The sequence below is a fragment of the Podarcis filfolensis genome (assembly GCF_964270895.1).
Source record: "Podarcis filfolensis genome assembly, chromosome: 2".
Lineage (NCBI taxonomy): Eukaryota > Metazoa > Chordata > Lepidosauria > Squamata > Lacertidae > Podarcis > Podarcis filfolensis.
This window is the reverse complement of record NC_139605.1, coordinates 4734588-4751531: the sequence shown is the minus strand read 5'-3', so window position 1 is coordinate 4751531 and position 16944 is coordinate 4734588. Positions and strand designations below refer to the sequence as shown.

At 50.5% G+C, this 16944-nt stretch overlaps 1 protein-coding gene across 2 annotated transcripts in view; it reads left to right on the top strand.

The window, feature by feature from the left end:
* The first annotated feature begins 8244 nt into the window (after window positions 1-8244).
* Window positions 8245-16944, top strand: part of LOC310756408 (alpha-2-macroglobulin-like) — a 75514-nt gene continuing 66814 nt past the window's right edge. The window contains exons 1-3 of one of the 2 annotated variants that reach the window (XM_083600303.1): window positions 8245-8519; window positions 9695-9878; window positions 10813-10978. Coding sequence is in view for 1 of the 2 variants with exons in the window: in XM_083600302.1 (XP_083456428.1) it covers window positions 8428-8519; window positions 9695-9878; window positions 10813-10978 (442 nt within the window). In the remaining variant the exon portion in view is untranslated. The remainder of the gene's footprint in view (window positions 8520-9694; window positions 9879-10812; window positions 10979-16944) is intronic. The other variant, XM_083600302.1, reaches the window with a different exon arrangement.

Genomic DNA, 16944 nt, shown 5'->3' with positions numbered 1-16944 from the left:
CCCCACTACGCTCTGGTGGGGAAACTGGTCCTGATCCTCCACTGCTGCTTTGGGGTTCCCCTCTGGCTCCTTGTTTCTGGTGCGTCCCCCCTGGGACCCCCCTTGCCCTGACCATCGGCGCCCCCTTCTGGGAATCTTCTGATTCGCTGGAGAAGCTCATGGAATCTCTCGGGCCACTGTCATACTCCCCTACGCTGCCCTCGGATTCTTCCCCTTCGCTCTCCCAATCCTCTCTCCCCAGTGCTCCTGCTCCTGATTCCCTGACAGCATGATATTATGATAAGGGCTGATCTAAAGAGCCAGGTGATTTTGGTTGGTTCAAGGTGATGACACTGGGTTGCATCTGTTAAGAATCCTTTTATTGGTGAATAGTAATCACGTGTGTATAAAAACATTGCTTTGAATGGGATTCTTTACAGCCTCCTCCTTTTTTTTGAGGCTGTCTCTATGCACCTTTTGGGTTTCTGGGAAGGATACCCCGAGTCTAGGAACCCCCTTTTAATTTCTCCAACAACACCTGCTCTTAAATTTCATTTTTGTTGCTTGACCGTTTTTATAAAATGTAAAATGTGTTATGTATGATGATGATGAATATATTTGTTTACTGCTTTGGGCTCCTTTGGGAGGAAGGGCAGGATATAGATTTAATGAATTAATTGGGTAATTAATTGAACAAAGCAGGGGCATACACAATGGCTACTTCTATTGAATTAATGCTGCGGAAATTATTTAGCCTCGTCAAATTTAGTCTATTGGTCACACAAGCATCCTCAACCAGAGGAAGCCATTGCCAGGAAATACTAATGGGGAAGTCCATTCAGAGCATTTGCAAAACCTTGTGGTCAAAGGATGGGACATTTCTCTGGCAAAGTCAAGTCCCACAATCTCAAGCTTGTTGGTTTCATCACTCAGGCTTGCATTCACACAGCAGCTAATTCTGTTTTCTCAACTTTTTGCTCACAGTTACCGGTAATTTCCATCCTATATTTGAACTTCCTCACGACGTAAAAAACCACCTCTGGAAATATAGGGGAATATAGCACAAGTTCAGCACTCAAATCCATGTTCTTTGTTTCCATGGCAGAAAAAATCCATTGGCAAATAACGTGGAGATGAACATGCACAGTTCAAGAAGGACACTGACAAACTGGAACGTGTCCAGAGGAGGGCAACCAAAATGGTCAAAGGCCTGGAAACGATGCCTTATGAGGAACGGCTAAGGGAGCTGGGCATGTTTAGCCTGGAGAAGAGGAGGTTAAGGGGTGATATGATAGCCATGTTCAAATATATAAAAGGATGTCACATAGAGGAGGGAGAAAGGTTGTTTTCTGCTGCTCCAGAGAAGCGGACACGGAGCAATGGTTCCAAACTACAAGAAAGAAGATTCCACCTAAACATTAGGAAGAACTTCCTGACAGTAAGAGCTGTTCGACAGTGGAATTTGCTGCCAAGGAGTGTGGTGGAGTCTCCTTCTTTGGAGGTCTTTAAGCAGAGGCTTGACAACCATATGTCAGGAGTGCTCTGATGGTGTTTCCTGCTTGGCAGGGGGTTGGACTCGATGGCCCTTGTGGTCTCTTCCAACTCTATGATTCTATGATTCTATGATTCTATGATTCTAACGTGCGTGATTTCAGCTATATGCAATTGTAGGCGAGCTAGCTGAAATTGCATGCGTTAAATGCAAGCAAGACGGAGAACTAAAAAGTGCTTTCCGCACCAGATCCACCAGGTACGTAAAGAGCTTTTAAGCTCTCCACTTTCCTAGGCGGGCAAGGCCCACTCAGCATACTAACTCTGGGGTGCTCTCATGAGACATCGTGGCACAATCTCATACCCTTCAACATTTCTTGGATGAAAATAGGCACGACTATATACACAGGTCCCAAAAGATCTACTGTGGTTCCCTGTACATTTCCAAGCACAATTTGAAGTGTTGGTACTGACCTTTAAAGTCCCAAATATACCTGAAGAAGCATCTTTACTCCCATTGTTCAGCCCAGACACCGAGATCCAGCTCTGAGTGTCTTCTGCTGGTTCCCTCGAAGCCAGGTTACAGGGAACCAGGCACCTGCCCTGTGGAACATCTTCCTGTCAGATGTCAAGGAAACAAACAGCTATCTGACTTTTAGAAGACATCTGAAGGCAGCCCAGTACAGAGAAGTTTTTACTGTTTACTGTTTTACTGTGTTTGATGTTTTAATTTGTTGGAAGCCACCCAGAGGCAATCCAGTCAGGTGGGTGGCATATAAATAACAATTTCTTCTTCTTCTTCTTCTTCTTCTTCTTCTTCTTCTTCTTCTTCTTCTTCTTCCTTTGTGGCTTAGGGCCCTCGTATTTACGGGACTGCCTCTCCTGGTCTGCCCCGCAGAGGACCTTAAGGTCCATGAATAATCATAGTTTAGAGGTCCCGGGCCCTAAGGAAGTCAGATTATCCTCCACCAGGGTCAGGGCCTTCTCAGTGATGGCTCCGACCTAGTGGAATGCTCTGTCCCATGAGACCAGGGCCCTGCAGGATTTAACTTCCTTCCGCAGGGCCTGTAAGACAGAGCTATTCCGCATGGCTTTCAATTTGAACTTAGCCTGATCTTTTATTCCCCTTCCCTCTCTCCCCCTCCCCTTTTTATGAAGATTACCCACTCTGGGATCCCACAGCTAATTCTCCCCTGGTCTCTAGCTAGCCCTGGTGATCATCCAATGTTTTTTGGATAGATTCCCTCCCTAAACTGATTTTTGAATTCTGAATTTATTGTTATTCACGTTTTATACTGCATTTTATGCTGTTTTTTGTTGCATCAATTAAATGTTTTAAATTTGTTGTTAGCCACCCTGAGCCCAGTTTTCTGAACTGGGAAGGGCGAGGCACAAATAAAACTTTATTTATTATTTATTTATTTATTTATTATTATTATTCTATTATTATTCTCTGCCTTGCGCAGGCTCTGGGGATGTTATGCTCCCAACCCCTTCCCGCTTAGCCATGGGGCAATTCCAAAAGTTTGGGTATATGGAATTTCCATGTATACAGTACATGATACACAAAACCCATGGAAGCAAATCCCCATGTAAGACGTGGCTGTGCCCTATTCCCAGGTCCCTCTCAGGAATGAACCTGGGACCTTTTCCTGCCACCAAGCTCTTCACCTTGAACGGAGGGTTGGCTTGGGAACTTCAACCAGCTGGCTGATACGGGTTGAGAGGCCATGTTAAAGTTTGATGCAGGCCCAGAAAGAACACAGGTGTGTGAGAGAGAGGTTACGAGGGTGGAGGGGCGGGAGAGAATGAGAAAGAAATTCAGAGGGACAGACAAGCGCTCCAAGTCCCTTTATCACTCTCAAGGACTGCCAGGGTTCAAGGCTACAGAAAGTCCAATGGATGTACAGTAAATACAGCCCACACAAGTTTGCTAAGACAATTTCGCAACTTCCACAGTTTTGGAAGCACAAGATGGTCACAAAGTCCAGTCATTTTGGATTTGGCTCTGTTGCAAGGGATGGCTCTGTAGCACGTTCAGCTATTTTTTATTGCCTCATTCATCCCCCCCCCCCAGGATTTGTCAGATGAAAATTGCTCCTTTCCCCACATATGGTGGGACTGCCCATAGGTGTTTAAATTCTGGACAGCAGTTTGGCAAGAAGTGACCCAAAACCGAAAATATCCTGTTACATATCCCCATAGGAGCCAGTGTGGTGTAGTGGTTAAGAGCGGTAGTCTGGGGAACCAGGTTCGCGTCTCCTCTCCTCCACATGCAGCTGCTGGGTGACCTTAGGCCAGTCACACTTCTTTGAAGTCTCTCAGCCCCACTCACCTCACAGAGTGTTTGTTGTGGGGGAGGAAGGGAAAGGAGATTGTTACCCGCTTTGAGACTCCTGAAGGGGGGTGAAAGGCGGGATATCAAATCCAAACTCTTCTTCTTCTTCTCTACTGTCCCAATTAAATCAGGACATCCTGTTTTGGGGCTCTGCGCTCTCACGTGGGTCACTTGACTCGCCTGGGACCGCATCATGGAAGACGCACAGCCCAGTTTTTGGCCATTTTCTTGACATGGATGCTGGTGGCTGTCAGAATGTGCCATAGATTTGCATAGTGGCATTATGATAGCAGTTTTAATTCATTAAAGATCCCTAGCATAAAGGTAAAGGTAAAGGACCCCTGACCATTAGGTCCAGTCGTGACCGACTCTGGGGTTGCGGCGCTCATCTCGCTTTATTGGCCGAGGGAGCCAGCGTACAGCTTCCGGGTCATGTGGCCAGCATGACTAAGCTGCTGCTAGCGAACCAGAGCAGCACAAAGAAACGGCGTTTACCTTCCTGCCGGAGCGGTACCTATTTATCTACTTGCACTTTGACGTGCTTTCAAACTGCTAGGTGGGCAGGAGCAGGGACCGAGCAACGGGAGCTCACCCCGTCGCGGGGATTCGAACCGGCGACCTTCTGATCAGCAAGTCCTAGGCTTTGTGGTTTAACCCACAGCGCCACCCGCATCCCTATCCCTAGCATGGAATTTGCCTTTTTCACAGTGGCCACACACTGGGTCGACATCTTCATTGATCTATCCGCTATGACTCCAAGCTCTTGTTCCTGGTCAGTCACAGCCAGTTCAAGCCCCATGAATGTATATGTGAAATTAAATTATTATTTTTGCACTGGCATGCATCTCTTTACACTTGCTTATACCCAATTGCATTGGCCATTTTACTGCAGCCTGGAGAGGTCCTTCACAATCTCGTTTTCTCATCCGCAAACCTGGCCACCTCACTGCACACACACCAATGTCCCTTCGGGTGCTGAGATGTTTGCTGAACCTTCATGAGATGTACTTCACAAATGGAGCACAATGCAAATGAAAGTCCCTTAAGCTGCGTGCTCCAAAGGGCATGTTAAAGCTACACAGCCTTATGCTTTCTTTGGCAAACAGCACCTGGCCAAACCCCACAGAGGCATCCAAATTGGAGAAATACCTGGCACTTGCCATTTCCCCCAGTCCATCCTTTGTGGGAATGAGGAAATGTTCTCTTTTGATGGACATGTTCAACTGTTTGCGTTCTTCTCTCAGCTGCACCAGGAAAGACAGATGGCAGATTTCTTTGGTATCATGTTTCATTCATTTAACAACTTATTCAAAAACATCTTAAACCTCCATTTGGCCAAATTTGGTTGCCCACCTATAGATATACGTATTGAGACATCTGGATGGTTTATATTGAGTTATATGGGTGTGTTGATTATTATTGTATCCTTCATGTGAGCTGTTGGTGTTCTTTTTTCTCCTTCACTTTCCCCCTCTTCCTCTACTTTCATTGTTTCTTCTTTGATTCTATGAATCATCATCATCCCAGAACATTTGTTGTATAAAAAGCTGCAGGATTTCAGCAGAAAGTTATGGGATGCTCACTAATTGGAAATGAAACTGTTAGCTCAGCGCTGACACTGTTAGCAGGTTCAATGATCCCCCCATAAAAATGTCTAACCTTAGGAAAACTTATCAGTTAGGATAGAGAACTCAGACAGTGGGGGAGAATCACATGCCCACCTCATCTAGGCTGAGGGTGTGTGCAGAGGATGCCTTATTTGAGAGACCCCTTCCCCCAAAAAACTGGTCGCTATGGCACTCCAGCTATTATTGGACTCTCCTCTGCCCCAGGCAACATGGCCAATGGTCCAACTGCCTTCTGTGAGCTGCTCATGAGGCAGAAACAGTGACAAGCTGTCTTCTTCTTCTTTGGTGATCACTTGTAGCTGAGTAAGATTGTCTTCCATAAACACGGTTTTAACAGTGGGCCTGTAAGTGACTGTGGAGGCCAATTCTAGATCCACACATCTTCCACAGTGGGGACATAGGTCTCCGGGCGGTAGTTGATCACAGTGAGGGTTTGCCAAGCGTGCCTTCCTCTTAGCACATTTCTCCCTTGCGTCCTGAGTTCGAGTGTCTTCAAAGCCCACGACACCTTTGGTAAAGGCTGTTCTCCAACTGGAGCGCTCGCAGGCCAGTGTTTCCCAGTTGTCGGTGTTTATACTACATTTTTTAAGATTTGCCTTGAGGGAGTCTTTAAACCTCTTTTGTTGACCGCCAGCATTACGCTTTCCATTTTTAAGTTCGGAATAGAGTAGTTGCTTTGGAAGACGATCATCAGGCATCATCACTTCAACACTGGTGATCTTTTCTTCCTCCAGTACACCGGCATTAGTTCACCTGTCTTCTCAAGTGATGTAAACACCTCCTTAAAGACCTATCTATTTAGACAGGCATTCCCAGGCTCACAGGATTCATCACATTGTTCTGTTTTGCTATTTATTGATATTTATCAAATGTTTTATTGATGGCCTCTCTGTTTTTACTTATGTATTCCTTTGTATTTTTTGGATTTGAGTGAGGCATTTTGTTTTTGTTTTCCCAAGTAGCTTGCTGCGATTTAGGCAAACTGCTTTGGGGTTCTACATACTTAGAGGTACATAATATGCATGGGAGGTCCAGAGGGTGGCAGCATGAGAACAAGCCTTTTCAGTAGGGGCTCCCTTGTTGTGAAATGCTCTCTTCAGGAAGGCTCACCTGGTGCCTGCAGGATAAATATTGACCTCCTGTATCCAGAATGCTTAGCTCTAGTTAATGCATGATGGGGTTAAGACCACAGTTTTGCAGGTTTAACTTGGTCATGCCCTCTTACCTTGAGAGGAAGGGCTGCCAAAGCTTTTTATTCCCTCTCCTCCACCATGTGAATCCTAAGCAGGAATGTGTGCATGTACGCTTCTTCAGATACATAGGCTTCCATTTCATGCAGCTCAGTGTGGTGCCTTCCATGATTCTAGATCCAGGTGGGTAGCCGTGCTGGTCTGACGCAGTCAAAATAAATAAATAAAAATTACAAAATTGTCCAGTAGCACCTTAGAGACCAACTAAGTTTGTTCTGGGTATAAGCTTTCGTGTGCATGCATCTGAAGAAGTATCTGCAGAAGTTTACATGCACACGAAAGCTTATACCCAGAACAAACTTAGTTGGTCTCTAAGGTGCTACTGGACTATTTATTTATTTAGACTAAGCAAGAAAGTTAGTTTTCTTGCTGAGAAGGAGTGGGGTGCAATAATCAAATCATCTGCAAATGCCAAAACGTAAGAAACTTGTTTGGTCTTGCACTTGGTGTGCAAGGACTTGTCTGCATGATTGTGTGTACCCCAGCTGTGTGAGCAGGTTGTGTAGCTTCCCACTCCTTGCTCTAACTGCTTGTTTTTAATCTAGAAAGCCCCTTCTGAACTCATAACCTCCAACATTTCTCTGATGAAAATAGGGGCAGCCTAGCTTGCATACTGCCTTTGGTTTGATGAAACCTTGGAGCTGTTTCGTATAGATCTCTTCCGAGATCTGCCCATACAAAAATGCCACTTTAATGTCTATGAGTTTCATTTGTTTCGAAGTCAATACTCTCTCGGTGAGAGAGCCCCAGACCTGGATATAGGCATCCAGAGAATTCTTATTTTACTATTTTAAACCAAATTACCATTAAAACACCCACAGTGCCATCATCATGTATCTTTTGGCACCAGGCAAAAACTTTTAACTAAAGTTTTAACTAAAAAATAGCTTTTAACTATCTGTGGCCTTTTAGAGTGGGTGTGATTTGATTTGATCTGATTGTTTTACTCTATGTAGGGGTTTTGTTTTTTCGTTTGTTGGTTTGTTCCTTGCTTGTACGTCACCATGAGTTGAGCAAAAAAGGAACTAATACATTTAATAAATAATAATAGTTTATAAATATTAGTGATGATGACAACGGAAGCCGGATCACGTATAACTGCTCTGACGCCATCACAAGAACAAATCGTCATGAATGCACAATAAGTTAAAGATGTCTGCTGTGGGGGGCAAGTGCTGTCCCTCAGGATAGCCTTGAGACAAGCTGGGAAAGAGGGGGAATTGGATTCGGTACCTGAGTGGCCTGCAGGGAATTTCAAGGCAGGACTGTGATGGAAGGGGGGGCAGGTTTTTCTCATTGAAGCGGACCAGATGTTTGGAGCAAAGGCCAACGACTGAATAAAATGTGTGATGCTCTGCCAGCCAGTTTGTGCCAAATGGACAGCAATAGCGTTATGGAATGCCTGGGCCTGAAATAAATCTTCTTCCCAGCACCCAGGGTAGCTTCCTCCTTCCCTTCCCTCTGGGTGAAACACAGGACAGTGCCTTGCATAACAAACACTGCCAGTGACCTCTTTTCTCTCTCTCTGTCTCTCTCCCCTGTTTGCTTGCCAGGGGACATTCTGTGTGCTCTTTGTGACTCAAGAGCTGCCCACACTTCCAGCACCTCCTCCCTGGGGGCTGTTTGTAGAGGACGAGAGTCAGTTATAAAGAGACGGGCTGGACTGGCGAAGGCAGGAGCAGCACAGGGTGCAAAGGACCAGCCTCCACCTCGCCTGCCCATTGCCTGTATCCTGACCACCATGGGGAAGGGCCGGATCCTTGTGGGACCCAGCTTCTTTCTCCTGCTGCTGTTCCTCCTTCCTGGGGACACCTTGGCGTCCGCCACAGAACCGTAAGCTGCTTGCTGGAGGGGTTATCCTACCACACACACGACTTCCTTGCTTTCTGCAAAGTCCACCTCTGCCTCTATCCCCCAGAGAGCAACTCTCTTAAATCCCCATGCACAGCTTCGCGAAGGCAGAAGGTAGGGAGGCCGGCAGCAGGGGGTGCTAGAGCCAGCACTTACCTGATGGCTGAATGCTGGTTTTGCTGCAACTTACAGGGAGGGGAAGGGGCAAGGCAGTGCGGAGGTCAGCACAGTGTGGGCGCCCCGGTAGGTGCATTGGAGTAGCAGCAAGGAGGTCGGCGCAGTGCGGACACACCCGCAGAAGCATTGGAGTAGCTCCATAGGCACGTATGCTCTCTGCCAACCTCCCCACTGCGTCACCCGTCCCTCTGCATAAGTGGCAGTGATACAGGCACCTATAAAAATAGCACTGGCTCTTTCTATAGCTAGATAAAGTTAAAGGGCCCCCTGACCATTAGGTCCAGTCGTGACCAACTCTGGGTTGCAGCACTCATCTTGCTTTATTGGCCGAGGGAGCCAGCGTACAGCTTCCGGGTCATGTGGCCAGCAGGACTAAGCCGCTTCTGGCGAACCAGAGCAGTGCACGGAAACACCATTTACCTTCCCGCCAGAGCGGTACCTACTTGCACTTTATCTACTTGCACTTTGACATGCTTTTGAACTGCTATTTTGGCAGGAGCAGGGACCGAGCAACGGGAGCTCACCCCGTCGCGGGAATTAGAACCGCTAACCTTCTGATCGGCAAGTCCTAGGCTCTGTAGTTTAACCCACAGCGCCACCCACATCCCACTATAGCTAGATAGTCATAGTGTGACACGGGTGGTGCTGTGGGTTGAACCACAGAGCCTAGGACTTGCCGATAGCTAGATAGTCACGGGGAAAAGCAACAATTGGAGGAATTCCACCAAGGCTTTTGATGGGCCATAACTATAGTTGGGGCTTTATTTTCAGCCAGAACTTGCTGGAACTCAGTTCCGGCAACCTGTCAAGTGGGCGCCATTGCCATTCTAAGAGAACAAGGGAGGTGTTTATGGTGACTTCCAGCACCTATTTTTCTAGAAAAAATAGCCCTGGCTATAATGAGGAACCCAAAACAAAGAGCCCCTGGTGTCGTCCTCACTTCCCGGTCCCCCTGACCTTTCCTGCCCCCCTCCTCCCAGGCAATACTTGGTTCTGGTGCCCTACTTGATCCACACAGAGACGCCTGAGAAGATCTGTATCCAGCTGAACCACCTGAATGAGTCGGTGACGTTGAGCATCACTCTGGAGCATGGAGGGCAGAACAGGACCCTGCTCACTGACTTGGTGACCAAGAAGGATATGTTCGGGTGCCTCCCATTCCAGGTGAGAATTTATTGCTTGCCATTTTGCTCTATGCACCTAAATTGAGGTTGCCATGCTCTTCACATTGCAGCAGGCACCCTCATGCCAGCCGCTATGGCACTCATATCCACGACTTTTGGTTCCTCTGCTGCCACGAGAGGAGCACTGGGCCATGCTGCGCTGGGGGGGGCACCTGCACGGGGGTTGAAGTGTAGGTGGGTTACCACGAGGCAAGACACAGTGATAACAGCAAGAACTAACAGAACCGGACAACAGGGGCAAAGCAACCGCCTATATACATTTCCGAAGGCCTGGGCCACTCCCACTCCCAACGTGATTGGCTGCCTAAAGTTCCAAGCTGCGAAGCATGACTCAGAGTTTAAGGGCCAATGGCAGAGGCCCAAATCCTGAAATGTTCTGTGATTGGATATCATGTATCGAATCAGAACGCAGGGTCTCATAATCCTTAGTCTAGACTCAAGCTCAGGCAAACACAGACCACTGAATACATAATAGGGGTGCCTGCTTCAACCCCCCTCAAAAATTCACACCCAGAGCCATCGCCCCTCTAGCACCTCCTCTCCTCTCCATGAAAAAGATGCACCAAATACATCAAAATGCAGTATTTCCTATGCAGTCATACCTCAGGTTGAAGTAGCTTTGGGTTAAGCATTTTCTGGTTGCGCTCCGCGGCAACCCGGAAGTAAAAGAGTGCATTACTTCTGGGTTTTGCCTCCCGTGCATGCACAGATGCTCAAAATGACATCATTTTGGAACGGATCCCGTTCGCATCCAGAGGTACCACTGTATTAAGAAAAGGATAGGTGAGGATTAGGAATGTCACATGTACACACTGCTTTCCAAACCAGCAGTGGGAGCCCCCTGGATTCCAGGTAAGTGGGAGTCTATACACAGACCAAGCCTGCTCCTCTATTCCTTTTCCTTCCTTCTCCAGGTTCCCAAATCCAGTGGTTTTTCTAGCTCCCCAGAGACATTCCTCACAGTGGAGGTAAAAGGGGATACGCTGCACTTCAAGAGCCAGAAAGCTGTGCTGGTCAAAGATCTGGACATCCTGCTCTTCATCCAGACAGACAAGCCCATCTACAAGCCAGGGGAGACTGGTAAGTGAGAGGCTGGGTTTACGGGAAGGGAGAACCGCTAGTTAAGCGTCCCCTTTGTAAACAAGGCTCTCTACAGACCATGTTCAGCCTGCGAACGAGAAGATAGAGAGAGGTGACATGATAGCCATCTTCAAATACCTGAAGGGCTGTCATCACATGGAAGGGGGAGCAATCTTGCTCTCTGCTGCTGTTTCAGAGGGGTAGGATGTGAACCAACGGGTTCAAAATGCAAAGAAGGAGATTCTGGAAAGAAGTCAGGGACAACTTTCTGTCGGCAAGAAACGCTCGACAGTGGAATGGACTCTCTCAGAAGGTGGAGGACAGAAGTCTGTCCATAGTTTGGACAGAACTGAGTATACATTATGAAATATACTCAGAGTCGCAAAGTGATTTCATGCTCTTTATTCAGCTCATAGTGGTGAGGAGGAATGAATGTCCCCTCAAGGTATCTGCTTTATATACATTATTTACACAATGGGCTGCACATGATTGGCTAATTCCGGAATTCTACTGTAAGCCAATCAGGTTGTGGATTCACTTCTATCTGGAGCATGATTGGGTGGTTCCTGCCAACCAATCATATTGCTGCATTGTTCTAGGACCAATCTGACTGCTGCATTCTGAATCCTATTGTTCTAGGACCAATCAGACTGCTGCAGTTTGGATCCTATTCAACTCAGTACATAACACCCCTCCCCTCTAAGTTCCAGTCCTGCCCGGGAGGTCGTATTCATAGTCCTCGAGGTACGCCGGTGGCCTACGTGTGCGTTGCGGCCTGGGGTGTTCCCTGGTCCGGGGTTCAGGTTCTGGCTCATGTTCCAAGGATGCTGGCTGTGATGGGCCTGTCTGGTCTGGTGCAACCGGCTCGCTCAGTCGTGGTTCTGGTTCCGGTGTCCTTTTGGCTTCGCGGGTCCTCTCTGTATTTACTGATTCTGCCTCTCCTGCTGGCCCCTCCTGCTCTATGGGCCTCACTGCCCCTCTGTTCCCTTGGGACTCCTCTGACCTTTCCTCCTCCTGGTTTTCTCCCGGGAATCGTCGCCGTATCTGGTCGCAGTGGCGGCGCCAGCATTGCCCCCCATCCGTTAGCACCTCGTACGACACGGGACCAGTGACCCTGGTGACTGTGGCGGGTACCCATGCTGGGCCTGCCCCAAAATTCTTTGCGTACACTGGGTCCTGGGCCTCGAAGGTCCGGGGGTTCCTGCCTTCCCCCACCACTACCTCATCCTGAGCTCTATCGGGGTGAAGGCGGTCCAATCTGATTGCAAGGCGCCGACCCATTAGTAGTTCAGCGGGGCTCCGGCCAGTCGTTGAGCTGGGGGTGCTGTGTTGTGCTAGGAGGAATGTGGCAAGGCGGTACTCCCAATCCCCTTGCGTCATGCGGCGAAGGGTGTCCTTGGTGGTCCGCACCATGCGTTCTGCTTGGCCATTGGTGGCAGGGTGGAATGGCGCCGAACGGATGTGGCGGATGGCGTTCTGCGCTGTGAAGGTTTGGAATTCTCCTGACGTAAATGCAGTCCCGTTGTCTGAGACGAGAGTGTCAGGGAGCCCGTGGGTTGCAAACAGCCTGCGTAGTACCCGGATGGCTGCGGACGTAGAAGTGGACGGTACCAGTGCGACTTCCAGCCATTTGGTGTAGGAGTCCACCACTATGAAGAATGTTTTCCCCTGAAAGGGGCCAGCGAAGTCCACATGCAGGCGTGACCATGGTGCTCGGGCGGACTCCCAGGACTGGACTGGGGCCCTTGGGGGATCTGGGCGGGATTCTTGGCAGGCCTGGCAGTGTTTGACCCAGGCCTCTATCTCTCCGTCGATCCCCGGCCACCACACATAACTCCTGGCAAGGGCCTTCATTCTTACTACCCCTGGGTGTGTCTCGTGTAGGGCTGTGAGGACCCTTTTGCGGAGGGGCTGGGGAACAACGACCCTGCTTCCCCATAACAGGCACCCCTTGTGGGCTGACAGTTCATGTTTGCGGGTTGTGTAGCCGGCGAATTCTGGCCCGGGGCTGCTGCTGGGCCATCCCCTCCACACCCAGTCCAGGACACGGGAGATGACCCTATCTTTCTTGGAATGGTGTGCAACTTCTTGTGCCTGAATGGGGCGGTCGGGAAGCAGCTCCAGGCTCATAACCTCTTGTGCAGGTGCTGGGTCGGGGCCTGTTTCCGGTAGTGGTAGCCTGCTGAGGGCGTCCGCATGGCCCATCGCCTTCCCAGGGCGGTGAATCAGTGCATACTGGTAGCTGGCAAGGAAAATTGACCACCTGAGGACACGAGGAGACAGCACTTGGGGGGTCTGCTTTTCGGAGGCAAACAAGCCAAGCAAGGGCTTGTGGTCAGTCACCACGGTGAAGGGCCGCCCGTACAAGAAATCATGGAATTTTTTTACTCCCTTCACGATTGCCAGACCCTCCTTGTCGATTTGCGAGTAGTTCCGCTCGGTTGCGTTGAGTGTCTGGGAAAAGTATGCCACCGGTACCTCTCTTCCATCCGGGAGTTGGTGTCCCAGGACAGCGCCAATGCCATAGGGTGAGGCGTCGCATGCTAGCACCACCGGCAGCCTCTCGTCGAAGTGTGCCAAGACCGAGTTTGAGACAAGCAAGTCCTTGACTGCCTGGAATGCGGCCTCCTGGCGCTGGCCCCACACCCAAGGGGCCCGCTTGTCCAGGAGTCTGTGTAGGGGCTCCGCTACCGCCGCCTTGTGGGGAAGGAAGGAATGGTAAAAGTTCAATAGTCCCAAGAAGGCCTGAAGTTCAGTCTTGTTCTTGGGCGCTGGGGCATCACAAATGGCCCGTACCTTGTCCCCAGTCGGGTGGACCCCTTCTGCGTCCACCATAAATCCCAGAAAGTCCACCTGAGGCACTCCTAGTAGACATTTTTCCCGCTTCACCTTGAGACCCGCCGTCTGGAAACGGTGCAGAACGGTGCGGAGGCGGTCCTCAAACTCCTCTGGTGTGGGCCCGGCAATCAACACATCATCGAAGAAGGGGGTGACGCCAGGAATCCCTTTAAGGAGAGAGTCCATTAGATTCTGGAATATGCCTGGTGCCACGCTGACACCGAATTGCAGCCGCTTTACCCTGAACGCTCCTCTGTGCGTCACAATCGTCTGTGCCTCTGCTGTGGCCTCATCTACTGGCAGTTGTTGATATGCTTGGGCCAAGTCCAGCTTGCCAAAAATTTTCGACCCAGCCAGGGTGGCAAGGACATGGCTGACCACTGGCACTGGGTATGCATGGGCCGTGAGGGCCTTGTTTATGGTACATTTGTAGTCTGCGCAGATGCGGACCGAACCATTCGGCTTGACGGGTGTGACGATTGGGGTTTCCCAGGGGGCATTAGGCACCGGCTCCAGCACGCCTTGCTCCACGAGTCGGTCCAATTCCTCGTCTATACGGGGTTTCAGGGCGAACGGGACCCGGCGGGCCTTGAGCCTGACTGGTCGTACTGCGGGGTCAAGCTGTAGAGCAATGGGGGGGCCCGTATACTGTCCCAATTTCCCATCAAAAACCCCCGGAAATTCCTTGCATATGGCGTCGACGTCCACTTGTAAGCTCGTGTGGTTCACCCCGGTGACGGCTAGCCCCAGTGGTCCAAACCATGCCAATCCCAGTAAGCTAATGTAGGGGCCCTTGACCACAAGCAAGTCCAGTTGCCGCGTCCGCCCTCGGTATTGCACCCTGAAGGTCCCCACCCCCATTGTGGGGACCTTACGTTTCTGGAAGTCCCGGAGGGTGAATGGGGCCGGCCTGAGTTTGGGACCCCCAGTAGGACACAGTTTCCTTAAGGTCCTTGCCGAGATTATGGATAGAGTTGAACCCGTGTCAAGCTCCATGCGGCATGGGGCCCCCTCTATCTGTACCTCTACATAAATTTTCTCTACGTTGGGGTGGGGCAACTGGTATACCTGGAAGTCCGTGAGCTCCGTCGAGTTGCCTTGGTGTGTTGGGCCCCGGGACCTGGGGCTCTTGGATTGGTCATCTGATGCCTGGCGTCGGGTGGGCCGAGCTCGACACACCCGGGCGATGTGTCCCAATTTTCTGCACTGCCTGCACTCTGCGTTGCGGAAACGGCAGGTCCTCCTCTCGTGACTGTCTCCACAGCTTGCGCAGTTCCCTGCTTCTCGTCGAGGCAGCTGTGGTATGTGGGCTGCTTGAGTGCGCTGCTGTACTCGGTGCACCTCCTCCCTGTTGGATCCTGAGTCGTTGGTGAGGTCTTCGTGGTGGACCCTCGGTTGGGACGGCTGGCTCGGCCGTGCCTCTTGCGTCGACCTCTCGGCAGCTTCCGTTGCCAGGGCCTCCTCCAGAGCGACCTGGAACGTTAGGTCCTTCTTAGCGTAGAGGCGTCGTTGCAGCTTCTCATCCTTCAGGCCACCGACGAGGCGGTCACGAAGCATGTTCTCCAGCTCTGAGAAGTTGCAGAACCGGGCAGCTTGGCGGAGAGAGGTCACAAACCCAGTTATGGTTTCCCCAGGGGCTTGCCGCTTTGCATAGAAGGCATTTCGACGAGCCACCACAGAGGGCTGTGGCGAAAAGTGCCCCTTCAGCTGTTCCATTATTGTTTTGTATGGAACAGTAGCGACGTCTTCGGGTGCAAGGAGAGCCCGGGCGATTTCAAACGTCTCCTCTCCGCAGACGCTGAAGAATATTGCCCTCTTCTTGGCGTCTTCTTCATCGGTGACCCCTTTGGCTTCTAGGAGGAAGGTGAAACGGGAGGCATACGCTTCCCAGTCTCCAGATGCTGGGTTGAACGGCGAGAAGCTGCTGTCAGTTGCCATTCTGAGTTCCTTGTGTCCCGGAGCTGAAGCCTGGATACACGGTGCGAGGCAGCGGTGCGGCAGGTGGCGGTGCTGCGGTGCTGTGTGTGGCAGTCAGCTCAGCGGGATCCCATCCTCGTCGCCAGTGAAATATACTCAGAGTCGCAAAGTGATTTCATGCTCTTTATTCAGCTCATAGTGGTGAGGAGGAATGAATGTCCCCTCAAGGTATCTGCTTTATATACATTATTTACACAATGGGCTGCACATGATTGGCTAATTCCGGAATTCTACTGTAAGCCAATCAGGTTGTGGATTCACTTCTATCTGGAGCATGATTGGGTGGTTCCTGCCAACCAATCATATTGCTGCATTGTTCTAGGACCAATCTGACTGCTGCATTCTGAATCCTATTGTTCTAGGACCAATCAGACTGCTGCAGTTTGGATCCTATTCAACTCAGTACATAACACATTACATCTGGGAAATGAGCCCAGTGGTGTAGCATGGGGGCTGTGGCTCCGGGTGCCATTTTGTGAGGGGGTGCAAGCAAGCGCCCCCACAGCAGGCTCCTCCTTTGAGGCCTGGATCCGTGCAAGAAGGAGCTGCTCCTAGGCTGTGGTGCTTATGCCGGGCTACAGCTCCGCCGCCCACCTTCCTCAGCTGCGAGGTGCCTTGCACCCAACTGCAGCAGCTCAGTTGCAGGGTCAGGCCTGACCTGGTGGTGGAGAGCAGGAGGAGTGTGGGAGGCAGTTTCCCTGCTCCTCTTCTCCCCTGGACTGTAGCAAACGGGAGGGGTGCCCTCCGTGCCCCTTGGGGGTGTGCCCTGCATGCCCACCCCGGACAGCATGGACATATGCTCCGCTGCTGAAATTAGTCACTAGAGGGCTGTAACAATTTGTGTCCTGGGTATGCCTGGACGATGTATTGACACATTGCCCAGGACCGGTTGGGGGGCCAGAGCATAACAGCGGCTTCACCTGGCAGTATATTGTAGGTGGGGCTTGCCTGCACCTGACTCCAGTGCCCAGTGGTAGGGACAAGCTACCTCGGCCCCAGCCCCACAAGGGGCTGAGGCAGCTTGTTCCTCCCTCCACTTTTCAACATCACGACGTATTACCATATAGGGAGCTGGTGGCGCTGTGGTCTAAACCACTGATCCTCTTGGGCTTGCCAATCAGAAGGTCGGCAGTTCAAATCCCCATGGTGGT